Below are 27,612 nucleotides of genomic sequence, written 5' to 3'. Positions count from 1 at the left end.
TGAGGTCAGCATGAATCATCTTATAATGCTGTCCTATGTGGCGGAGAAGGGCAAATACCACCTGCTGTTTAAAATTAGGCCGCAATGAGTTCCAAATGTGTCATAAAGGGAAGTCTTTTATTTTGGGATTTTTAGCTGCTACTCAAAACTTCACAAAATATGAAGCAATCAGGAACAAGCTATTGTTCAAAGTTTCACTTTTGCTGTATTACCAATGTGTGTGTGTGCGTGTATGAATGAACTCGGACTGTTTGTTCCAGTAAAGACTATATAAAAAATGCTTGAGGTATAGAAGAGCTAATTTGTGGAATTCCTTCTTTGTGTCAACTTAAATGTCCCTCCCTCCAACTATTGCTTCTCTGAATCCTATGACTCACATATGAAACTATTTCCTTAAATCTCTAAATAAATTTGGCTTAGAGTTCATTGTTAAAGAACATTGAATAAAGCCACTTCTTTAAAAGAATAGTTCCCTTCTCAGTACTTGGCTAGAACTAACTGACTTTTAGGAGAAAAAAAAAACCCACAAGAACTCTCTCAAAACTGTTTGTCACAGTTGCATCACACAGGCTTAACAGTCTTTAACCTCTGTGATGTGAATATTACAATCTGTACCTGACCACAAGGGTCCCTCAGGACTCTCCGGACGTCAGCCCAGATTTTTGACTGTGGAGTTTGTGCACTGATAGCACCCTAAATCTAATTTAAAAGGGGTAGCGTCCAACACACAACTGTTCAAGAAAATTGCGAGGCAGATCATAAGTCACAGAAGAAAAACAACAGTTATTGCTAAAAAATCAAATTTGGTGAGTTCTGCTCTTTCCCCCATTTGGACCCTTCATCCCAATACTGTGCATCTGTTTGGGATCAAGGATGTGAAATTCAGCCTTCTGCTGCGTTAGGACAGGGCACATAATAGGGTTTGACATTTACACAATATTAATATTAATTTTCCATATCTAGAGACCAACTAACCCTCTGGCAATTAAAATTCAATCATTTATGAGTGTCTCCAAGTGGTCAGATTAATATTAAATGAATTAATCAGAAAGTAGGTCAAGCCATCAGTTCCACTTTCAAGCATCCTGCAAGCCAAGATTTATCTTTTTTTTTTTTCCACCAGCACGGCTTCAGTGTGTTGAATGGGAATAAATAGGGTCATATGGTGATATTTCAGTAGCAGTTGAATAATGCTAAATCAGTGCACACGTGTGTGTTATAGGCAAAGCAAGTTTATTTATATTGCACATTCCAGTAGCAAGACAATTTAATGTGCTGTACATGAAAAAAAAAGAAAAAGAGACAAAATAGGAAAAGTACATAGCAGAGGCATAAAGGTAATTAAATAATGAGAGAATAAAAATGAATAATTAAAAAGATGATAAAAAATTAATTAAATCAAAGTTTTATGATAAAATTGATCAAATGAAAGAGGGTTGGACTGAAAACCTAACTAATAATGTTTAGATAACACTTTCAAAGGCCACTCTAAACAAATAAGTTTTTAATCTTGATTTAAAGCAACTTTGGGTTTCAGCGCTTTTACAGTTTTCTGGAAGTTTATTCCAGATTAGTGGAGCATAAGAACTAAAAGCTGCGTCTCCATGTTTGGTTCTGGTTCTGGGTATGCAGAGTAGATTTGCTTTAGAAGACCTGAGAGGTCTGGGTGGTTGATACAGTAACAACAAGTCTATAATGTATTTTGATGCTAAGCCATTCAGTGATTTATAGACTAACAGAAGTATTTTAAACTCTATTCTCTGAGCTACAGAGAGCCAGTGTATGGACTTTAGAACCGGGGTGATGTGCTCCACTTTCTTAGTTCTAGTGAGGACGCGAGCAGCAGCGTTCTGGATCAACTGCAGCTGTCTGATCGACGTTTTAGGCAGACCTGTGAAGACACCGTTGCAGTAATCAATTCTACTAAAGATGAACGCATGAATAAGTTTTTCAAGGTCCTGCTGAGACATACGTCCTTTAATCCCGGAGATGTTCTTTAGGGGATAGAAGGACGACCCAGTTACTACCTTTATGTGCCTCAGAAGGTTCAGGTTTGAGTCCATCACTACACCCAGGTTTCGAGCCTGATTGGTGGTTTCTAGCTCTATTAACTGAAGCTGTGTGCTAACTTTTAAACGATCTTCCTTTGGTCAAAAAATTATTATTATTAATTTAGGCACATCCATGCATTGATTTCTTCTATGCATTTACCAAGCACTTGAATGGGTTCATGGTCACCTGGTGACATCATAACGTATAGCTGTGTGTCATCTGCATGGTTATGATAACTTACGTTGTTGTTTATTAAAATCTTAGTTAGGGGGAGCATGTAGATATTGAATAGAATGGGCCCTAAGATGGACCCTTGGGGAACGCCACATGTGATTTTTGTGGTCTCTGATGGAAAGTTACCTACTGACACAAAAAATTCCCTTTCCTTCAAGTAGGTTTTAAACCAATCGAGTGCTGTTCCAGAAAGGCTGACCAAGTTTTCGAGGCGCTCTAATAAAATGAAGTGATCAACTGTGTCGAATGCTGCACTAAGGTCCAATAATACCAGCACTGTGGTTCTTCCACAGTCTGCATTTATACGGATGTCACTGAATACCTCGACAAGAGCAGTCTCTGTACTGTGGTGAGCAGGAAGCCTGACTGGAAGACATCGAAACGACTGGCCATTGTTAAGAAGTTGTTTATAATTTTACTGATGAAGAGGAGGTTAGAGATAGGCCTGTAGTTCTGGAGTAGCAGCTTGTCCAAGTTGCTCTTTTGCAATAGCGGTTTGATTATTGCGTTTTTAGGGCCTGGGGGAACACACCTGACAAAAGGGACGTGTTTATTATTCGAGTTAAATCAGACGTTATGGCAGGCAAAGCTTTCTTAAGGAAAGCTGTGGGTAAAACATCGAGACAGCAGGAAGAAGAGCTTAGTTGCTGTACAATTTCCTCTATGTTTTGTAGTTATTTGGTGAAATTGGGAAAGTTTATCAAAATCAGTTCTAGTTGAAGACAACTTTGGTACTGGAGTTGATGTGGATGTGCCATCTTATACATGCCGTCTTAGAGCTATGTTGCTCATATTGTTTAAATTGTCTGTGTCCCCAAACTCTATGGCAGCCGGGCTATGCAGTTGTACAGCTTGTATATGCTACAGTTTTAAATGCATAGGAAGAAGATGTGAGAGTTGATTATTTAGGGCAGAGTACAGTCATATTCAATAAATTGGAAAATTCTCTGATGAGGCTCATTTGCCCGGTTAAAAGTACCTTATAAAAATAACCTTTAAGCAGGTATTAAACATACTTTTCATTAAGCCCGCCTTTTTGGTTTTTAAAAATTTTATTGGTCTGATGTAATATATTAATCTTTAATATTTTGTTTTCATGAACTGTAAACATCAATCATTTATTTTGTGAATTACGTTACTGAAATAAATGAACTTTTCAATAATGTTCTACTGTTTTGAATATGACTGTATATTCATGTACCACGGTGGGCACACAATAGTGCGAAAGCGGTGTAAGGATTTTAAAGACAAAAGTTGTGAAAGTTTTAGGAAAGAAATATGAATTACCTAAATATTTCTGTCCATAATTTCACATAAAAACTATGCACTCTATTGTTTGAGGTAAGACACGTATTTTATTTTGCTACACCAATTGGGGAAGTTTAGCATAACACAAGGAAAGAAACTAGACTTTCAATAAAGTTAAATGCTTTATAGGCTATTTTCTTGAACTGTAAATATTTTCAAATTTTTAATGTTTCGGGCACAACTTCATGATGCACGGAGAGGGACAAAGACCTAGTTAGGTGACGGCTCCAGCAACACTTGAATTACAAGGAAACAACTTTGTTTGGTCTGCTAATAAAATTGTTTCCTAGTATTTCAAGTGTTGCTGGGTGTTTACCAAATATTTGAAAGTTTGTTATTATTGTAATGCATGCTTTATTAATATGTATTTAACTGTAAAAGCATTCAAAATGTTATGATTGGTTTAAGTATGGGAAGTACTTTGCAACCCTTTGTGGCCTTTCTCAGACACAGTGGAGTTTTATACGACTTTTAGAGATTGCAGGTAGCCAAGACATAACCACCACATTATGTTACATTTGATTCATGTCTGTAAAGCAATAAATTAGTGAGTTGTTTGCAAGTTATTTTTTTCTGAATCCAATATCAAATATATATTTAGGATGAGGTATATCGAATTTCATAAGTCAACTATTTATTCCAAAATAATTAAATCCTTGCAATACTGTTAACACTCTTTTCTACCTTCCCCATTCTGTGACATTTGACTGTGCTATACACATCTCACAAAATCATCTGTCTTAATGATGCAGAGAACAAAGAATTCTCCATTCCGAAGCCTTTAATGGTCTTATAAAAAAAAGCAGTCAGAGAATCAGGCAATCGCTTCCTGTTAAAGGACTTTAGAGTGACTAAACAAAAATCCCGCATTTGATAAGTGCTGCGGTGGAAAGGGAGTGGAGGGGGAACTAGGGTGGGGAGGCACAAGAATGAGGAAAAGAGGAAGCGGCAGATGGTAGTCCAGGGGAAAGACAGGATAAGAGGGAAAATCCCTTGTCTTTCCCCTTTAGTGTGTTCTGATATACAAACATTCCTGCAAAATTAGCCAATCAGCATGTGTGAGGGAAAAGACGAGAAGAGAAGAGATTTATGGGCATGAAAAACAGCCCGGAGCCACAGGCAATGCCAAAGAGACATAAACGTGGAATGCAGTAGAAAGAGATAAAGGCCTCTGCAGTGCACACTGAAGATAGAAGCCGGTCATGTTGCAAAAATAATCACACTCTTACATCAGTACTGTTGACAGTTAGGCAGATAGCATCAAGCAGTTTATCAGTTCTGGTTAGAAACTAAGGTCTCAAAAATATATACGCAGTAACACATATGATTAAAAAAAACAACAGTGAGAGAGTGAGGCTGACAGACAGAGAAGCACGCGCAGGAAGGGAAAGTCCCTGTAAACTACCCTCTGAACCTCAGTGCAAGGTATGTTGAGAAACAGCCCTAAGCATTGCAGGCAGGGAGGGGTGGTGGCGGGGGTCATGTGACTTCTCGGAACAAGGATACTAAAACACACAAACACACGGACATTTTGTTTGTGCGCGCACACACACACACACACACACACACACACACACACACACACACACACACACACACACAGACACACACACACTTGAACAAAAAAAAAGTATTCCACCAAAATGCCATAAACAACTAACAAGTATACTAATGACAATAGCATGTGCACATAGTTGCATGTGAGATAGCAATGCGAATGAAATAACACATCAAGCCCTACCAATGTCAGTGCCATGAACAACATAATCAGCTGTCAAGCAAAAAAAATGACTGTTTGTTTTTGGTTGGCACACTGATAGCATGACCGATGTGGGAGTATCAAACAGCTGTCTCCAAACCATTCGTGTGGAAGGCAAATCATGCACCGACACTTGCACTATTGTTCAACAACGGTACCGATAGTAACACTCTGTCAAAAGGCTCCACATGCAAAACCACAGAAACCCAGGATTTCTCATCAATATTGGGAAAAAAAGACTGCATATTAATTTGTGTCTTTGGTAAGTTGCCTAATACTGGAAACCATGTCCAACCTTGTCAACTATTTGATTTTGTTATTTTGAAAAGTAAAAAGTTCCCTGGCCTCATTTAGATAAGTGCATTTTTTTCTGCCAGGTATTCAGTTAAAACCACACAATCTGGTAGGCAAATGACTATGATAGGACCTGAGCCTGTGAATCTCCCCGTTGGTTATAATTGCATATAACACAAAGTGCGTGTGTGTGTGTGTGTGTGTGTGTGTGTGTGTGTATTTTGTGTGTGTATATGCCTCTGCGAGGAGTGTGTGTGAGAGTGCGTTGCGTGCAAGCATTTTCATACACAGGGCAGGCACAGGATATCACAAAACCTATGCTGTCAAGCCTCAGCGATAAGGAAAAAGAACAACTGATGATAGCACCGGCATTATTTCTGGTAAGCATGCCTGCAGCGTCCTGTGTGGTGTGAAACCCCAGCCCTGAGAACGGCAGCTCTTTTACAGCTCAGGTGCTTTTTTCTGTTGAAGGATGAAAAAGACACAGCTGGCAGAAAGCAGATAAGGAAGGCAATGAGGTTAGAATGGACATAGAATGTGGAAGTATTGTTTTAATAGAGGTGGTTGGGAAAGGCCTTGATTGGGAAACATGCAAAGGCATTGAGCAAATCTCAAAGTCTTTTTAGAAGACTCAAATCAGTGAATGTGCTTTTGATCTATACTATTTGTCTAATATATGAGTGCAACGTGTCAAAACTCCTTACTACAGTGTAAATAAAAAAATAAAATGGCTAAATAGCTTGTTTGTAAACAGCCTACTGTATATGGTGAGTTTTTTTAAACTTACAGCAGACAGTGATTAATATCTATAAAGGTCATTGAAAGATTAGATGACTTCTACTTTCGAACCATCTTGGCATTCTCCTCTGACAACAAAGGACATCCTACTTAACAATCCCTAGAAAAATCCCTTCTTCTTATGGGTAGAGTGATTGCAAAACATTATGTGCAATAAAATAATGGGACACTGGAAACCACACAAAGCCCTTCCCAGAATGCTGATGACTTTGGTTTATGGCAAGTACAGGTGGAGAATCCAGGAAGGGTAGATTGCACCACATAAGCCTCAGACACCATGCCTGGAAGAGAATTCGATAACACAGCATAAGCAGAGGAGGAAACCAAAGCACTTCCTCTTATATTCTCTATCATGCAACTGTTATCAGCAGATAGATATGTTTTACATACTGCATTATTTGGTAAGATGTGCCCAGATAAACTTTTTGCCAATCTCAGTCACTTGTAGTGACTTAGCTTATTGTGCAATAAAATTGTTGTATCATTGTGGATTAGTATTATGCACTCAAGATCTACAAGTACACACACCAGAGATGTTCCCCCAAATCCAAGTCAAGCCTCATTTTTTGTGAGGCAAGTTCAAGTCAACCCTCGAGTCTTTGAAAGAAAGACTGTTTTTGAAAATAATAAGCAGCACATGCTACACAGTGCAGCAATTGTTAGCACTACTGTCTTGCAGCAATTAGGTACTAGGTTCCAATTCCAGTGACTGCCTACAACCCTGCATGGTTAAGCATGGTTTTGACAATAAATAGACTGGGATGTGGGGCCATGGGTCGGCCAGAATAGACTCTGAGGATGGGGGGGTACCTTCCAGGCCTGTGTGGTGGTTGTCCGTGAGGGCTTCCTTGTGGTGTCTTTCTAGGGGGATCCCTGGCCTCAGCTAGCACTGAGCTGGCACTAAGGAGGCCATTTGGGGAGCTGGGCCTCAAGGGGAGATTCATGCCGGTGCCTTGGTTCCCACCCCCTCCTCTCTCACATATGTAACCACACAAAGCATTGGGGTGTTGGGGTATGGGATGATACTCCATGTGGGCATGGCAGGAGCACCATGTAATACCCCCTTGTCTGCTATATTTGGCCTCGTCCTGCACCTCAGTTCCACTAGAGACACTTAGGGGTTGGGGTGGGGGAGACTCTGCTGTCAATAAGCAGTGGAGTCTGTTACACCCCAGGCACAACTGCAATTTTAGTGCACTTTAGGTATACACATCTGGCATTCATCACAACACTTCACATTACCAAAGACACACACGCCAACACCACGGAGATGGGTTTGTGCTGGGGAGGCTAGGTGGGAACTGGGGGTGTGTTGATGGCCATAAGGATCCCAGCAGGGGGCTGCCCGCTTTGGTGAAGTGTTATCTGTGTCTTCACTCGGGACTCATCCCAGAGTGGTAGGTCCCCATCTAGTGGTCTATGGCTCGCAGAGGTATGTTGGGCTGGTTGAGGGCTGCGGGGGCTCTGGTTGGCATTCCTTCCTCTACAGTGCCTTGCGAAAGTACTCGGCCCCCTTAAACTGGTCAACCTCTTATCACATTCCAGGCTTCAAACATAAAGATATAAAATTCAAATTTTTTGTGAAGAATTAACAACAAGTGGGACACAATCATGAAGTGGAATGAAATTTATTGGATGTGTCAAACTTTTTTAACAAATAAAAAACTGAAGAGTGGGGCGTGCAATATTATTTGGCCCCTTTACTTTCAGTGCAGCAAACTCACTCCAGAAGTTCAGTGAGGATCTCTGAATGATCCAATGTTGTCCCAATTGACTGATGATGATGAATAGAATCCACCTGTGTGTAATCAAGTCTCCGTATAAATGCACCTGCTCTGTGATAGTCTCAGGGTTCTGTTCAAAGCGCAGAGAGCATCATAAAGTCCAAGGATCACACCAGGCAGGTCCGAGATACTGTTGTAGAGAGGTTAAAAGCCGGATTTGGATACAAAAAGATTTCCCAAGTTTTAAACATCCCAATGAGCACTGTGCAAGCAATCATATTGAAATGGAAGGAGTATCAGACCACTGCAAATCTACCAAGACCCGGCCGTCCCTCTAAACTTTCATCTCGAATAAGGAGAAGACTGATCAGAGATGCAGTCAAGAGGCCCATGATCACTCTGGATGAACTGTAGAGATCTACAGCTGAGGTGGGAGAGTCTGTTCATAGGACAACAATCAGTCGTACACTGCACAAATCTGGCCTTTATGGAAGAGTGGACAGGAGAAAGCCATTTCTCAAAGATATCCATAAAAAGTCTCATTTAAAGTTTGCCACAAGCCACCTGGGAGACACACCAAACATGTGGAAGAAGGTGCTCTGGTCAGATGAAACCAAAATCGAACTGTTTGGCCACAATGCAAAACGATATGTTTGGCGTAAAAGCAACACAGCTCATCACCCTGAACACACCATCCCCACTGTCAAACATGGTGGTGGCAACATCATGGTTTGGGCCTGCTTTTCGTCGACAGGGAAGATGGTCAAAATTGATGTGAAGATTAATGGGGCCAAATACAGGACCATTCTGGAAGAAAACCTGTTGGCATCTGCAAGAGACCTGAGACTGGGACGGAGATTTATTTATCTTCCAACAAGACAATGATCCAAAACATAAAGCCAAATCTACAATGGAATGGTTCACAAATAAACGTATCCAGGTGTTGGAATGGCCAAGTCAAAGTCCAGACCTGAATCCAATCGAGAATCTGTGGAAAGAGCTGAAGACTGTTGTTCATGAATGCTCTCCATCCAACCTCACTGAGCTCGAGCTGTTTTGCAAGGAAGAATGGGCAAGAATTTCAGTCTCTCGATGTGCAAAACTGATAGAGACAAACCCCAAGCAACTTGCAGCTGTAATTGCAGCAAAGGGTGGCTCTACAAAGTATTAACGCAAGGGGGCCAAATAATATTGCACGCCCACTTTTCAGTTTTTTATTTGTTAAAAAAGTTTGACACATCCAATAAATTTCATTACACTTCACGATTGTGTCCCACTTGTTGTTGATTCTTCACAAAAAATTAGAATTTTATATCTTTATGCTTGAAGCCTGAAATGTGGCAGGAGGTTGAAAAGTTCAAGGGGGCCGAGTACTTTCGCAAGGCACTGTAGACCTCTCAGGCACTGGCCCCCCAAAGTGAAATACAATGTGCCCCTTCTACCTTGCTGGCGAGCTACTTCTGTGCTGGGCGTATGGCTGACCTAGGATGACGCTTTATGTCTGGCTGCCTGGGACTGCTGCTACCTTCCGGAGCTTGATCTACCTGCCCTTTGTTGTTCTTAGGGGGCTATGGATTGCAGGTCTTCTAGTGTCCTACACTTCCAGGTGCCAAACTCGCGCTCACACACCCCCACTCAACACAAACACACCTATTCTTATACACATGCTCACCGATACAATTGGTACTGGTAGAGCTTTTATAAAGCAAGTTGCCATCAATTCCTTTTACTGGGAACTACTCACGAGAAACATTGTGGAGAAACCATAAGCAATGTGCGTAAATTTACCATGACAAACAATAATTGGTATAGATAATGATAACTCAGAGGAGACAACATCAATCCTTTACTAAAATTATCTACATGAACATTACCGTTGAAAAGTTTAACAACGCTTTTCTCATCTAATGGTTTTCTTTATGTTTTTGACTATTTTACATTGTACTTTGATTCCCACTGAAGGCTTCAAAACAGTGAATGAACACAAATGGAATTGTGTAGAAAACTAATAATTGTAAAATAACTATAAATATGTTTTTATTTTAGATTCCTTAAAGTAGCCGCCCTTTACTGTGGTGACTGAAATGTTAACCTTTGGCCGTTTCAATGAACCTCTGGGAAGTTCTTTCAGGACTCTGGAAAACCATTTCAGGTGACCATCTCATGAAGCTCATGGAGAGAATGCCAAGAGAGCAAAGCAGTGATCAAAGCAAAGGGTGGCTATTTTGAAGAACCTAAATTATAAAAATGTTTACAGTTTTTTCACATCTTTTGTTTACTATGCAATTAAATATGTAATTATGAATGCATTTGTTTCACCTGACGAAGATTGTTGTAGATATCGAGGCCTCTGCCAGCCAACACCAATAGCTGGATGAGTTTGTGGACGATGGGCAATTCCCCCTGAACCACAGCTATATGGAGAGGTCTGCAGTGGACACAAACACAAAGATATTCACTCAGTAAACTACTACATTTTTGACCCTTTGACAAATGAACCAAGTTACTAGCATAGGTGGATAATTAGTGACAAGAATAGTGTTACTAATTTAGAAAGATCCATTGCATGCCTGGAGTTTAGACTACTTCTTATGTTAAACTCAAATATTCCCATAAGCCAAAAATGAAGTATAAACAACAATCCAACAAATATACACAATATACATTAGGCCAACAAGCGATACAATTTCGTAACAATGCTATTTACACATGCCTAACTGACTTCACTAGAAGTGTATTCATTGTACACTTGCAAGAAAACTGATAACTGAATATAGCTTGTCAGACACAAATACATAGCTCAAAACACTAATAACAGAAAAAGAACTGAAAAAAGTATGTAATATTCAGGTATAAAAATTTGCATTTAAAACTAAAAGCTTTAACATGTTTTCATTTTACAGATTGGTACAAACACACGGATATGGACCGTGTGTTTTCTTTATGCATATGTTTATTCTGAAATGGCTTGATGCTTTCTTTTATGTAGGTAAAATACTGCACACCACTATTAAGGAACACTTTAACTTTATTTCATAGTCTTAAAAGTGCTCTGAATAGTCATACAGATGCAAATAAGGAGTTAAAAAATAACGAATAGAATAAAAATTAGGCTCTAGTTTTATTTATGTGAAAGCATGCTACACAGTTCTGCACAGATGTTTTTCACTGCTTCTGTAGAAATAGGTAATTGCAAAAATATTTTTACAGAAAATAGATGTGGCTAGCCTCATTGATAATATTTATTTTATTTATTTTGACAAATTAAAGTTTATCTACTGGTTTTAGTGATGTTTGTAAGATCTTAAATCTTTTGTAGCCACCTTTTCATTTGTCGCCCACCCCATTTGCTAGTTGTAGGTTTTAGCTTCTTTTGATCAGTAAAGAGCTTTCCCAACAGTAGAAAACTCCTTCTGCTATGTGCAGTACAAGCCACATTTATTGGCATGCCTGGTAACGATGTGGGTCCTTGTCCAGTGGTCAAACCATTAGATGCCATCTTCATGCCAATCTGTTTTAGCAGGGACGGCAGAGAAAAATGCCTTCTATCTCCTATCATTACAAATGCAAATGTGTAGTTAGCTAAACTCTAGTGGGATATTGACTGGAGTCATGTGCTTTGATCAGATGAGAGTTAGATTGGACTTTTCACTGACAAACACTAATAGTGGGTTTGCTTTAAAATAAAGTATAAATGTGTGTAAAAGCACCTTATGCCCACAGTTAAGTATGGTGGAGGGTCTGTGATGCTATGGGTCTGTTTCTCTTACAAAAGACTTGGGAACCTTAGAGCTCATGGAATCATAAATTCTTTTAAACAAATGTAGACTTTAAATAAAATACATATGGCCAAATCACAGCAGAAATGGTTCACCAGACAACAGATTAACCTTATTTCATGGCCATCACAGTTCTTGAACCTAAATCCAGTGTGGGATTATGCTACTGTAATAAAAAGATTTTACTTTAAAGCATTTAAAAATTTTTACCAGGGATGCCAATAAATGTTTCCAGTGCTGTATATACACATATACATGGATGACACATAATTTCATATCAACTCAGCTGGGGAAAAAATATTTTGTTCTTTGGTTAAAACAGTCTAGTTGGAAAATAAGAGCACTAGCCTAATGGCCTAAAAGGAGATTCAACTATCAGAATCAGACACCCTGTCTAGTTTTAAGGCTAGACTTAAAACTTTCCTTTTTGATTAAGCTTATAGTTAGAGTGGCTTAGGTTATCCTGAGCCATCTCTGTAGTTATGCTGCTATAGGCTTAGGCTGCTGGAGGACATAATGACCACTTTCACCCTCTTTGCTACATTCTAATACTACTCTACAATTTTGCATTATTTGCTGTTATTTCAGCTTTCAACTTTATGTTCTCCCTCTTTTCTCTTCCTAGAAGCTACACCTGGCCTGACTGTGTCTGTCTGTGACACCTTTCTGGAGGGGGCATCATCCAAGCTTCTGCTGGCAACAACTTAATGCTCACCCTCTACTGATGATACACATGGCCCTGTCTTTCAGTGTTTAACCCTCTCTCCTAGACATAGCTACTGACAGCTTTTACTATGACTCTATGTGCTCTCTTTCATACTCTAACCTTGAAAGTTGGCTCAGAGTTTATCTGTTCTTTCTTTCTAGATTAAACGACTAAAGGAGCTACATCCATTAAATTTTCCTTCCCATAGAAAGTATTCCTGGATCAGTGCTTCTGTGTTATTTTTGTGTCTGGTTCTGCTGGAGGTTTCTTCCTGTTAAAAGGGAGTTTTTCCTCTCTCCTGTCGCTACATCCATGCTCAGTGTGAGGGATTGCTGCAAAGTGAACGCCTGTGACTGTTAACTGTCTCTACATGCTCATCCAGGAGCAGTGACTGCTACCAGTCTCTGACGCGATGCAATCTGCTGGGTTTCCTTAAATAGAAAAACCTTTTATGTAATTTGAATAAATAACTGAATCTGACTGCACAGTTCAATGCTTAGGATTAATTGGAATGTATGTACCTGACTTTGTGAGGTGCTTTGAGATGACATGTGTTGTGAATTGGTGCTATATAAATAAAACTGAATTAAATTGAAAAATAACAGCCCAACACTGTAGCCTGTAGCATAGATGTAAATTCCTGACTCGCAGTACTCTTATCAGACCACCTTATCATGACTAAAAGGAAACCACTATCTGTGGTCTATACGCTAGGCAGAAGAACAAACACAGGCCAGAGTTCAAGACAGGGAGGGTTCAGGAAACTGGGGGGGGGGAGTTATGCAGATAAAATTCAGTATAGTTTTTTTTTTTCTTTTTTTTACATTTTCTTTTTCATACCATCAGAAGAAGCTGCTTCCAGTAAGAGCCAGATTTGTTTCATGTCACATCCTGTTGTCATTGACAAGGGCTGCAATCTTTTCTTCTCTGGCTTGCTTTGTGTGCAAGAAAAATGTAGACATAAAGCTGCATGGTTGCTTATAGGGGTTTTCTGCAGGTTCACACTGTGGGTTTTATGGATTAGACATAACCAGTAAGACACTGCAATTACCAAACAGGAAATGTCTTGATAACTTAAAAGTATCAATGTACAAACCTATAAAAGGTCAGCAAGTCAGTTTATAGGTGAAAAATGCACTTCCAAAACTTCCTGTCACTGATGCATTTCAATGATATCCATCATTCTGTCTATTTTTCAAAGAAAGTTTGAAAATAGTAATACCTTTTGTGAAAAACTGAATAATTATATTTCCACCTTCACTTGCATAAAATGAAGCCAGGACTGCATAGGTTGACAGTCAGTTCACCTATACCCCTAAATAAAATTCAGGCAACAAATTGCCTTTTTAACCTCATTAGTAAGACAAGTTCATCTGTGTGTAATTTAGTCTTAGTTTAAATACAGCTGTTCTGGAATGGCCTCAGAGGTTTGTCAGAAAACCTTAAAAGAACAAACAGCATTATAAAGACCAGCAGACAGTTCAGAGATAAAATTGTGGAGAAATTTAAAGCAAAGTTGGATAATAAAAATTATTAAGTGTTGAACTTTTTAAAGCACAGTTTAATCTATCATCTGAAACTGAGAAGAGTTTGGCAAACTGCAAACCTACCAAGACATTAACTTACAACTAAACTGACTGGGTGTTCAGGGAGACCAATAATTAGAGAATCAGCCAAGAGGCCTATGATAACTCTGGGTAGAAGCTGCAGAGATCCAAGGCTCAGGTAGAAGAAACTGTCAAAAGGATAACTAACAGATGTTCTCTTAACCATCTGACCTTAATGAAGTGGCAAGAAAAAAGCCATTCTTGAAAAGCGCCAAAGGAGGCCCAGTTTGGAGTTTGCCATTAAACAAACTCAGCAAACATATGGTAGAAGACACTCTTGTCACAGGAGACCAAAATAGAACTTTTTGGCCATTTGTGGCAGAAACCCAACACTGCACATCACCCCAAACACCATTCCCACTGTGAAAAAAGTTGTGCCATGATCATGATGTAAGGGAAACTTTTGTTCTACAGGGACAGGAAACACTGGTTTAGTCAAACTTGTTTAGTCCAATGTTGTATCAGCTCTGATACAACATTGGACTAAACAATTTAATACTGAAAGAAGAGTTGCAAAAGCCTTGGTACTAAATATGTATACGGTACCTAAATATACATAGAACAACAATGGAATTGTTGAGAATATTTTTTAACATCTGTGATTTCTTCCATGCAATCCGATTGATCTTGAGCTATTTTGTAAAGAAGAAAAGGCAAAGCCACCTTTACATGTGAAGAGGTGGTAAAGGCATACTCTAAAAGACTTACAACTGTAACTGCAAGTCAAACATGGTTCTCCAAAGTACTGGCTTAGGAGTGCTAAATACAAATGCATGCCACTTTTTCAGATTTTTAATTGTAAAAAAGAGAAAATCATGTATCATTTTCTTTTCTGTTCACAACTATGTACTACTTTATGGTTGCCCCTCATATATCCCAATGAAATTTGTTGAAGTTTGTAATTGTAACATGACAAAAGTTTAAAGGGGTACAAATATTACATATACACTCCTGATCAAAATCTTGAGATCAGTAAAAACATTGCAAGAATTTTATTTTTGGACTACTGGATATGAAGAAGGTTCTAAGTGGAGCTTCAAAATACTAAAATAAAAATTGAGAACAAAAGACAAATCATTTTAAGCAGGCAATTTATTGAAAACAACAGTTAAACTGAAAAAGGCAGTTCATCAGCCATTGTTTAAAAACCCCCTCAAAACAGAAATTAAAGTGTAAAAAAGGACTCAGTGATGAGTAGCTCCACCCTACTTTTTGATCACTTCAAACAGTCATTTAGGCATGCATGATGCAACTGATCCAGGAAGTTGGTGGGAACATTGCTCCAAGTATCGAAGATGGCTTCATGAAGGGCATACACTGTCTGGAACTTATGTCTATTTTAGAAAACTTCTCTTGCCATCCAACTCCAAATGTTCTCAAATTGGATTTAGATCAGGGAAACATGCAGGATGGTCCACAAGAGTGGCATTATTCTCCTGGAACAAGTCCTTTGTCAAGCGGGCATTGTGAACTGCAGCATTGTCCTGTTAAAAAAGCCAATCAGTACCACACAGACGAGTCATGAGGGATGCCCGGAGCAACATCTTCACATAACTGGCTGCTATTTGACACACCCTGCACAACCTGAAGCTCTATTGTTCCTCTGAAGTAAAAAAAACCCAAATCAGGATCTTTAAAGAAATTCAAAGTGACTGTCTAACTGCATCCAACCTCAGCAGCGATGGCACGTTGTGAAAGACCTTGCTTACAATTGTACCACATTCGAAGACTGAGCTTTTTTGCCTTTGCCATCAGGAGATCCTGACAGTGGGAATACTTGACAGAAAATGACATGGAATTCAAATTTTTGAGCAGATTTTTGCTTTTAAAGACTGTGATTTTAAACTTTTCATCAGTTGACAAAAAAATGTTTGCACTTAAATGCAATATTTTTTGTCTCTTGCTCCCATTTCTTCTCTTAGCATTGTAAAGCTCTACTTAGAACCTTAAGATTCAACAAAGCAAAATGCAAATTCTTGCTATTTTTAACTGGTCTTAAGATTATGATTAAGAGTGTATGCACATACACTATTATTGAATGTGCTTATGCACATTTGAGCACATCTGCTATCCATCTTGTTTATAAAACCTAAGCTCTAGAGTCATGGTGAACTGGAAGTGCAACTGTAAAAGGCAAATAGATGATTTGCTCCTGATATCAAAGTAAAAAGCAGAACCTTTACATGCAGAGTGAGAATGACGGTTCTTTTCTCAGCGGATCCCTGTTCCTGTAAGTGACCTCAGCATTGTGAAAAAAAATCTGTATCAACAGAGTCTGAGTGAAGAAAAACAAGGTTTTACAGTGTGTTGCTCCTTTATGGTTTTGGTCAGTCATGGCTCTTCATAGTGTTCAGGTATGACTCAAACTGGGATTTGTCATTCAGAGTCCACTGGAAAGTGTGGTGACCTGCGATGTTCTGGTGAACAAAGACAGATGCCAGCTGCAGTTTGACTTGGTGAATAAATACTGCATCAGAACTTGGCTCCAAAAACTGAGCTCACTGAACAAGCTGCCTTCACAAAGACCTGAATTCATCCTGTCTTCTATATCAACACCCATCTCTCTCTTTTTCTTCTAAGATGAAACTGTACTGTTTCTGCTTCCTAGAAGTGGGGTAGACCATAGCCTGAGATAACCCGAGGTACAGCAGTACTGACGCAGACAGAAGTCCCAAGCCTGCTATGTTACAGGCACCCAAACCGTATGTGAAGAATTAAAAAAAGAGAAACAAGAACAGACTGAGAAAAAATAGAAGGCAGAGAAAAAAAGGCAACTTGTATGTGGTATCCTGTTTGGTATGGAGGGTGAAGATACAGCCAGACAGAGAGATCAAACTGAATGTCCTGTGGTCTGAGGACCAGCTGAGCAATGACGTGATGTGTCAGTTTGTGTGAATTGTTAAAGAAAAGGAAGCTGACAGTCCAGTTCACAAGAAAAGGTGACTTGGTCTAAAACATCCTGTGTATGTCAAGCCTGTTAAAAAAATTGCATGGTAATAAATCCAAGCAAACTTAAATGAGTAAATAAAGTTACAGTGAAAAGTTTACATGCACCTACATTACCGATCAAAAGTTTTAGACACTTTTTCATTTACTGGTTTTCTTTATGTTCATGAATATTTACATTCTACATGGATTCTAACTGAAGTCATCAAAACTGTGAATAAACACATATGGAATTATGTAGAAAATATAATATTGCAAAAGAACTTTAAATATGTTTTAAAATTTAGATTCCTTAAAGTAGCCGACCTTTGCTGTGATGACTGAAATATTAACCTTTGGCTGTCTTTCAATGAACCTCTTTGAAGATCTTTCAAGACTCTTTGGAAAACCAATTCAGGTGATCACCTCATGAAGCTCATGGAGAGAATACCAAGAGAGCAAAGCAGTCATCAAAGCAAATAGTGGCAATTTTGAAAAATCGAAAATATAAGAATGTTTCACACTTTTTGTTAATCCACGTGTTTCATAGTTTTTTTATGCCTTTGGTTAGAATCTGCAATGTAAATAGTCATGAAATAAAGAGACCCATTAAGTGAGAAAGTGTATCTAAAACTTTTGACCGGTAGTGTACTGTGGTCATGAATGTTATTTTAATTTGGGTCTTTAACGATGCATTTAAAGAATTCTTTTTTTTTTTGTTTTTTTTTTGAATAGACTGATGATACAACATCAGTTAATTTCAAACCAAAAATCACATAGACAATTTTCAAATTAATGTGGATTTTCTCTAATCCACACATGGTCAGAATTATTAATAGAGACTCAAATACACTGCTCCAAACAAAATAAAAGAACACATCAGATCTTAACTGGAAAAAAATCATGCTGGATATCCATACTGATATGAATGAGTAATGTGAACAGAAGGATTACACATCATTTGATTAAAATGAAAATTAAGGATGACCAGGGTTGAAAAACACTATATCGGAGGATTTCGTGCCCTCAGGGCGAGCTGATAAGGTTGTTTGCAATGGTTCGTTCAAAAACCTTCATCCTCCATCCTCTTGAGACAGTGGCGATTGCTCTAAGACTGCAAGGGAAGCTCAGCTTCCCCTAAAATGTCAAAAAATAAGTGATCAAATATATACTGTTCTGTGTACATGTCATTGACTAAATATGCGCTACAACATGCTCCACTTTTGTTCAGAATCAGCTTCTTATCACTGATTACAACACGGCTTTCCTCTCACTCATTCCCGCAGCTAGTGCTGTCCCAATACTCGCACTTCCACCCTTGTGTCCCTGAATTGCGCGTTCCCGTTGATGGGTTCGAGTGCGCAGTGTGTCCCAATTCTCCAGAGTCGTCCTTAGCCCCGCCCCTTTGTGCCCCACATGCAGACCTCGCCGAAGTATATTACCCACAAGTCCCTGCTGCAGATGACGTTCTGAGCAAAAACCAATCACAACCGTCAACGTAACCAGCCATCAAATCAGAATAATAAGAACTGCGTAAACTTTAGACAGCAAATATATTTTTTTACTGGTTTTCCAGGCTCAACATTGTAAGATACCACTGGGTTCAGAGTGAGTCTGGGCAGTCAGTCGGCCATAACAATGAAGTTACCTTTCAAACAAACACTGGCGCGGCGAGAGTCTGGTGTATAAGCCTCCTTCGCTTCCTGCACTTTCTTCTCCTCAAAACAATTGCTTGTTGCAGTTTTAAATAGTTTTTTTAGCAGCAAGACTGTGAAAACAGCGCTGGTTCCCGCCCTTTTTGATGTTGCAGTTACGGTGCAGAGGTGCAAGTCAATGACGTAACCCCTACTGTCCCAATTCTCCAATTTTGCACGCTTGTAACCTGCGCACTTCAACCCTTACATGCACTTGTTCATGTAAGGGTTCATAGAGGGGCGTAGGGTGTAGTGTGGGTATTGGGACAAGCCCAGGGTCTATGGGGCAGTGCGCTGGCCTCGGCTGGCCCGGACGCCCAGCTTCTGCATGATGATTGGATGATCTGTCTGAGGCTGAATCCCTTTTTGATTGACAGCAAAATGAGCGAATCAGCGATCTTGAAATTGAGCTTCCCCTCCTTAAAAGACCAGCATCCGCCGCTGTCTTGAGACTATGGCCCTGTCCCAATACCCGCACTTCCACCCTTGTGTCCCTGAATTGCGCGTTCCCGTTGATGGGTTCGAGTGCGTAGTGTGTCCCAATTTTCCAGAGTCATCCTTAGCCCCGCCCCCTTTGTGTCCCACATGCGGACTTCGCCGAAGTATATTACCCACAATTCCCTGCTGCAGATGACGTTCTGAGCAAAAACCAATCACAACCGTCAACGTAACCAGCCATCAAATCAGAATAATAAGAACTGCGTAAACTTTAGACAGCAAGCCGACAAATATATTTTTTTTTATTGGTTTTCCAGGCTCAACATTATAAGATACCACTGGGTTCAGAGTGAGTCTGGGCAGTCAGTAGGCCATAACACTGAAGTTACCTTTCAAACAAACACTGGCGCGGCGAGAGTCTGGTGTATAAACCTCCTTCGCTTCCTGCACTTTCTTCTCCTCAAAACAATTGCTTGTTGCAGTTTTAAATAGTTTTTTTTAGCAGCAAGACTGTGAAAACAGCGCTGGTTCCCGCCCTTTTTGATGTTGCAGTTACGGTGCAGAGGTGCAAGTCAATGACGTAACCCCTACTGTCCCAATTCTCCAATTTTGCACGCTTATAACCTGCGCACTTCAACCCTTACATGCACTTGTACAAAGTACACACTTCATAGAGGGGCGTAGGGTGTAGTGTGGGTACTGGGACAGGGCCTATGCTGGGGGAGACGGCAAACCATCGGGCAATGGCACGTATTGATGTGACATCCTGGTGGTGTTAGACTGCCTGTGCAACCTCTGTAGGGTCCAGGTATCACCCCTCTTCACCCCATTTCCTATCTGCCTACTTTCAATAAATGGCTAAATAAAGGCCACTAGTGCAGTAAAACAAATATCTAAAAGAAGAATAGAACAGAATAGGTTTATTTGACAGGGACCTCATTTATTAATATCATTGCTGTAAATATACCAGAGTTTGCCAAAAGTTCCCCTCTGCGGTCCCTGAACAGAGGCACTACCTCACTCAGATGTTACCTTTTAGCTAGTTACCTGTTTCACTCTAATTGGTCTGTATATGTGGAAAAACAAACCGTTTTACCCACACTGAACTGGAAGATAGGCTCACAGTGAGCGCTGGCTCCTGGAATACACCATATCTCACCAATGTCACTTCTACACTTTTGAGACGTCGGCCTCATGTGTGTTAGCACATAGGGGAACAATAGGGAGCATTCCCAGCTTAATGGAGGCATTAGGTAAGCAACTAGAAAAACTTTAAAGTCTGCTTGTCTAAAGGCCGGTACACACAGTGTGATTTACAGAAACATGGTCCAGACGTGAGCTTGTCACACTGTGTGACCTTAATATTAAAAAATCTTGAATCTAACTAGGACAATCTCACAGTATTATAGCCTTGTTGAAAAAAAATTGTTTCAAAAGGTATTGGGTTGTTTACACATATACATAGAAGAAATTATAAAATGTTTGCATTCATTGTTATATATACTTTAGGAAATAGACTAGCAAAAATAAACAGCTAGTTTAGGGTGAATTTCCGTTACAATGACAGTTTTTCTCAATGACGGCTGATGATCTCACACTGTGAACCCAGTTTTACAACCCAGTTGTAGTCATCTGAATGAATAAAAGCAAAGCTCGAAGAAATTTGCACATTTTTCACTTAAGTAAAAACAAACAGACATACTGTATTATTCTTGGTATTCCCTAACAATCTTGCTAATACTATGATTGCTTCTATATCAGTATAACACTTATTGGTCCATTTAAACTCCAAGTATTGCTAAACGTTATCTTTATCTATCAGATCAGTCAGAAAATTAGTTTCATATTAAGAAATGGATCATTTAACCCAAAATTGAGCTCTGCACATCACAAGTGCAAGAGGCAGTGTGATAAAAAATAAAAGAAGAGAGAAAGAGAGAGAGAGAGATGGGGCTGATAGAAAGAAAGCGGTAAATGAGGAAGTGGGGAGCGGATGTTTGGGTTTTTTGAGCCCATTCATTTAAAAACACAGAGAAGAGAGAGAGACATAGACACCTGAGAAAAACCGCAATCATGTTAAAAACTGAGCTCTCACTGGTTTTCCCGAAACTAAACGGCTCATTGACGTAAGAGCAGGCGTGAACATCATCACTTACATTATGCATGCACGCACAATCACACACACTCGCATACATACAATGTGAACAAAGGTATGAGAATATCTCTTTCTGAAGAATTCACACAAAGTTTCATGCAACCACAAAGCAGCACATACTGTAAGAGCTACTCGAATACCTTTGTACACAGGCTTCTCTGCAAACAGGAATTAAAACAAGTGATAACCATGTGAAAGCTCAAATATTGCAAAGGGTAAATTTATCATGCCTACTCGAAGTCCAGATAAACTGCATTCTACCTAGAATTTCATGACAAACAGGATAATCTGTATCCAGCACATCACTAGATTTATGGCTCCTTAAAATGCTGGTCATCAGAAGTGTGTTTTGAGTAAATGCAAATGCAGCGGATTCTTTTTGAAACTGCAACATAAAGTGTCATTTAATTCTTGGACATGCTTTGTTTTCAAGTCATATAACCTTGCCTGAGATTGCACTCGTGGTCACGTGTCAGTTTCTCATTTTACTTAGTGAGTGGGAAGGTGCTGAACCTGCAAACAAAAGTCGGGTAGCCATGCGTTTAAAGTTTAGTATTTGCATTCATGTGGTCTCAACACACTGTTCCCTGAGGACAGTGTCATTCCCAACCCCCTTACTCCCACATGCCAAAAGACTAGTCAGCTGGTTGTTACAGCAAACTGTACATGCAATCGCTACCTTCTCTGACAGCTCATAGCAAAAGCGTCATGTTTTAAGGTTTTGATAAAATTCTGCAGTGACATTTAATGAATCAGTCGTGATAAACACAAAATTATTTTCCCTTACGGGAAGTTAGAATTAAATCATTTCCATGGATACGATTGCTACGTGGAGTCTTTACTGACTGTAACTGCTAAATACGTAGAGTCAGGTGAGTCATTGAGGTTAAAAAAATAAACTGGGATGATACTCCAAACATTATACATCCACGTTGTGCAATATTACATTTTTAACTTATGAGGTAATGATATTTTGTGTTGAGACCACCTTACAGTAGGTAAATGAGCAAGACTACATGTTTATACTCTTGGCTGGCATGGAGCAGTAACATTGATTAAATGATTATACTTCAGATCTTCAAATTGCTCACAGTGTCCACAAATGCAAGCTACTTGAACCTAGCCAACACACAGACACCCGAAAGCATATTTCTGCTCTTTCTGAATAAGCTAAACCATAGCATTCCACTTGGAAATTCAGTGCTTTGCAAAACTACGCATATCTTTTGAACTTTTTAACATGTTGTCATGGTACAGCAACAAATGTTAATCCATTTTATTAAGGCTGTATTGAAGCATGTTATGTTATTAAAGCAAAAACAAGAGTGACTCATTGTGAAGTGGAAGGAAATGTCGTATGAAGTAGAAAGAAATGAGTTTGGCACAACTGAAAACCAACCAATCTACCCTAACTGACAGGCCAGGCAAGCAGAGCCCCATTTTACCTTTGGAGAAGCTGCAGGAGATATACAGCTCAGGTGGAAGATTGTGAACACAAAAACTATGATTTGTGCATTCCACAAATCTGGATTTTCCACAAATCTGGAAAAAGTAGCTAGAGGAAACTATCCTGTTTGCAGTATGTCGCAAACCATGTAATGGACAAATCAAATACATGGAGGTTTTTTGGTTTAAATGCAAAACGCAAAGTGTGATGGAAGAACGCACTATCCCATACATGTTGGTCGCAGTATCAAGCTAGTTGTGACTTACTTTCTGGGGTCATGAATTGACCTGGAACCCTTTGGCAGGGCAAATAAATGAATACAAGTCAGAGCTTAAGATACGGATACGTGTTCTACTCCAATTTAAAATAGTCATTTGTGGTGTGTTTGTAGTCACAAAGCCATGTTTTGTTTTATTTTAAGATTACTATGTATTTAGCTCCAGTCATCATCACCATCGCATGATCCTGCTACCCCTATGTTTCAGGGTGGTGTGCAGTGTTAGCTTTCTACCAGTTTTGAATGTAGGCCAAAAGGTCATGGACTGTTGATGTGGGCTAACCTGGCAAAAGCAAACTATGTCTTGTTTGCACTGCACCGTAGAAAGTTAGCCCCAGTGAAGAAATAGCATGCCAATGTCTGTTGTGTGGATGATTTCTGCAACTTTTGAGGCCAAATAAACACTGAATGTTGTATAAGGTCCTGCATCAAGATAATGACTACCATCAATATGCATGTAATGTATCAGTGAAACTGCTTAACTGGTCTGCCAGGAGTACTGACCTGCTAATCATTGAAATGTGCTTGTCTGATAGTGAAGAAAAAAGACAGTACAATGAAAAAAGTTCCAGAATCCCAAGGGCCTCAAATCCTATATCAAGGAAGAGTGGGAAAACATTTGATTTCAAAATTACAGAAAATACTGTCATGAGTTTTGAAAATGTTAAAACTCGTTATTGTTTTTTTTTGGGTTTTTTTTGTACCAGTACCTATTGTTTTAGTCCCTGCTCCTGAGCAGGTCGGACCGGGGCTGAGTAGGGACATGTGAAGTGATTGGCCATGGGACCAGGAGAAATGAGAAGGTTTTTGGTGAGGTACTGCAGGGAAAAATTGATAAAACTCAAGAGCGACTACAATAATATTAAGGACCAAAATGGCCAGAGCGGGTCAAACTGAAATATAATTTTACCATTTACAAATCATAAACCATGCCTGAAGGCTGAAAGAATAGAAAAGGACCCATCAGCTTTCTGAATTACATGCAGGCAGGGTGTTAATTTCATAACATCCTAAATCAGCTGATCACAAATAAAGTCAGCTGTTCACACGAACATAAATTTCCCCCATAACACAAAACAATACCGCTATGAAACAGCGTGTTAGGTTCGGTAATTTATTGACGGTCCTTAAGCGAACCACTGTCTGTAGGAGGAAGGAGCAGGCAGAGAGCAGCTGCCCGTAATCAGACATCCTGCATTGGATCAAATAGGACTGACTCACCACTCATGATCTCAGCCATACTGTATAATGGCTGTATAATGTATACTAATACATTATACAGTCTTGTCATACAGAAGTGTGAACCAGGTCTTTTTGATGTGCTGAAAATCTCATGAATATTAATCTGGTGGGATTTTAAATCCGTTCACCATGCCAGCTTTCGACTTTTTAACACAGCTACCCTTCTGACTAAACCTCTGTGATTATTAAAATCATTGGTGTGAATGAATCATGGTGACATTCTCGGTTTATGAACAACCCCAGGGTACTTGCATAAGGGATGGATATGTTCACTTTTAAAATGCACTGTAAACCACAAAGTGACACTAAATGTTCCAGTGCATATAAGCTGCTTTCAGTGCATCAACATACGTGTCTCCATCTTCATCCTGACGTGTGGCCAGAGAAATTTCCGCCAGCAGGGTGTCAGTCTGGTGGACTCGTGGGTGGTGTGGCTCTGGAAAGGAGGGTAGGCAGCACACTGGGTAGTGACCTGAGCAGAAATGACAAAAAAAAAGAGATCATAAAAGAGAGTTAGACCTAGAAGGTGGGATTCCGTGAAGTAAAAACAAATAACTGATGGCAAAAAAGACAAGTCTTCTTTTGTAAGGAGGTGCATATCTGCAGTAGGAGAGTGTGTACTCAGTTAAGAACTGACCAAGGAATAATATAAAGATGAATGGCTGCAGAATAGCTGACTGGACATATTCTCCGCTCAAGCTCCTGCTCAAATATGACTCCACTGAAGTTACCACTCCACATGGGAAGTGACCTACAAGCAGAGCCGACCCCAAGTAAAAGCAAACTTTGCAACTGCTTATGCCCACATGCTTTCCCGGAGGCCCCGACAACACCTACATGTAAAAACGTTCATTAATGCTCCACTTGAACACATAATTAAAACAATCTTTGTGATTTTAAAGTTATATGAACATTGTCATATTGATTGCCAATTTATTTTCCCATGGCTGCTTGTGAACAAAACATGAAACTTCACCCCTCATTCTTGGCTCTTTCAAGTCTGTACTCATATTTAAAAAGAGTTCAGTCCACCTTTAAATCAAATCTGACCAGCTTCTCTAACTCTGAGCAGTCCACATCATGCGTCCACCATTACGTTATAAGTGGTGATGTGCAAAATCTGCCACACATAGCGTTTTGCAAGTTGTTTTTTTTATCTCATCAGACCAGAACACCCTTTTCCACGTTTTCTGTGCCTATGTCTGTATATCTGACATGAACTTTGACTATATTTCGTCAATATGTTCGCAATTTTGTTAAAGATCTTTTTCTACATAGGAAAAACATTTTCTGCAAAAGACATATTCACAGAAATATGAAGTGTGCAAGACAAACTTGGAGCATAGCAATGCAGGTTAACAAATAAAGGCTACAGAGAAAATGAGGAAAATAACCCGTAACCGTCTGAGTGTTGGGCAGAAGCGCTTACCGTAATTAATAACAGGTAAAATGCAACAGGAATAGCCTTCCGGACTGTAAGCTGCTTGCTCGATCCGCCTGTGGGTCACCGGTGCAACGCCGAACCTGCTGTCATCCGCTGCTCTCTCCAAGCGACCAGAGGCTCCATCCCGGACTTTCTGCTCCTCTGTGGGTGAAGAACATGGTGCGCTCGCCGCTGGAGCCAGAGAAGCCGGTTTCTGGACCTCCGACTCAACGTGAAACCTGCGTTTCCTGAAAGGAAGCTTCGATGGAGTCTTTATGGGAGATTGGGCCGCTGTCCGTTTGCGGGACTGGATACTTTCCGTGTCCGGGGAGCGGCGAACCGCTGAACTTTCCGTCCCGGTGCTCGCAGGAGGCGCAGGTGAGCCGCCGGTCGCCCGGGCGTCCCCGGCGCAAAAGGTTAAGTCCCCCGTGCTCCTGCGCCCTCGAGCTGTGATGCTCAGATCCAGCGGCGCTGTGGCAACCGACTGGTGGTCAACGCTCATTGTAATAAGACTCGGCATCAACTGAGTCAGGTTTAGGTGACAGCGCAACTTTGCCCACGTCCTGAGAAAAATAGCTTGTATCAGACAAGCCAAAGTGAGAAACTCCAATATCTAAAGGGGGGGGAGACGGGAACGACCAGCGATCAAATCAAACCATTGCCCTGTTTCCCTTTTTTGTTTCTGTTCAGATAAGCGCTCAAAATGTCAGACTCATGCAAATGCAGGCGAAGGAAAACCCAGGAGAACACATCAGTGTATCCCAGCGCACCTTTCTGAGCGAGCCTCAGAGGAGCTGCGCATCTGCTCTCAATGAACGTCTGTTTGACGCTGTAGGCCTACTTTCGCTTTAAACCGAAACAATGAACTCGAAGCTCTTAATTACATCGAGCTGGGCAGGAAAGGAGTTAAACACCGCGCCGAATTCGTCGTAATTCTTTCGCATTTCCGACTTTTCTGATTATGTGTCTGTTTTGCAGATTGTGTTGAAAACATTTCGCAAGAATTTAAAGCAGGCATGTTTGTGTTCATTTTCGAGGCAGACAGGTAAGAAAATAAGGGGAGACCAGAGCAAAATAATGGGACACATAAGCTGATCCAACTACATCTCATACCATTTATGTAATGAAGCATAGTGGTCTTGCCAAGAATGAAAAAAGGATATATTTTCAGCTAAAGTTAATTAAAGTATGGTTGTAAAGTTACCAAACTCCAAAGTTCCACAATAAACTGGACGCATTTCTACATGGCCGTTTTGAAGTTATTTCCAGTGACATGTTATTAAAAGGTAAACTTCCTGTTGGAAGTTTTCATGTCCTCCTATGCTGCCTTTAATAGAATTTTGAACCTTTTGATTTGTATATTATATACAAATCATTCCGTGCCCAATGTTGATTACAGTAGCCCACTTCCACTTCTGATCTGACAATAATTTCCTGGCTGTGATGCATTACAGCTGATCTCATCTGCAGAAAATGTAGAAAGTCTTTGGTAGCAGTATGACTTCCACATTTACTCCTGCTGTTTTCTTATTTCTCATAATTTTTCATAAAAAAAAAAAACTCTCTCTTTTACCATGCCGTTCATGACAGTACAAATCTGAAATCCACATCTGATCTTAGATTTGTAAATTTTCAGTTGCTGGGGAGTTGATGACATCACCAGCCTGTGCACTCTGAGCTGAGCTTAAGAAACCACAAACAGATGAAGAGGAGAGTAACACACAGAAGATGCCCCATCTAATATGACTCA

At 39.9% G+C, this 27,612-nt stretch overlaps 1 protein-coding gene across 1 annotated transcript in view; it reads right to left on the bottom strand.

Moving 5' to 3' along the window:
• bcl3 (BCL3 transcription coactivator) overlaps positions 1-27,051 on the bottom strand; it is a 34,271-nt gene extending 7,220 nt beyond the window's left edge. Inside the window, exons 1-3 of the mRNA XM_047357542.1 lie at positions 25,869-27,051; positions 24,791-24,911; positions 10,489-10,597 (exon numbers count right to left, since the gene is read on the bottom strand). Of these exons, the coding sequence (XP_047213498.1) occupies positions 10,489-10,597; positions 24,791-24,911; positions 25,869-26,382 (744 nt within the window). The 5' untranslated portion in view covers positions 26,383-27,051. The remainder of the gene's footprint in view (positions 1-10,488; positions 10,598-24,790; positions 24,912-25,868) is intronic.
• Between the last annotated feature and the right edge of the window lie 561 nt (positions 27,052-27,612).

This window comes from Girardinichthys multiradiatus, chromosome 3 (genome assembly GCF_021462225.1).
Source record: "Girardinichthys multiradiatus isolate DD_20200921_A chromosome 3, DD_fGirMul_XY1, whole genome shotgun sequence".
Lineage (NCBI taxonomy): Eukaryota > Metazoa > Chordata > Actinopteri > Cyprinodontiformes > Goodeidae > Girardinichthys > Girardinichthys multiradiatus.
The sequence above is the reverse complement of the archived record's forward strand: the minus strand, read 5'-3'. Positions and strand labels throughout refer to the sequence as shown.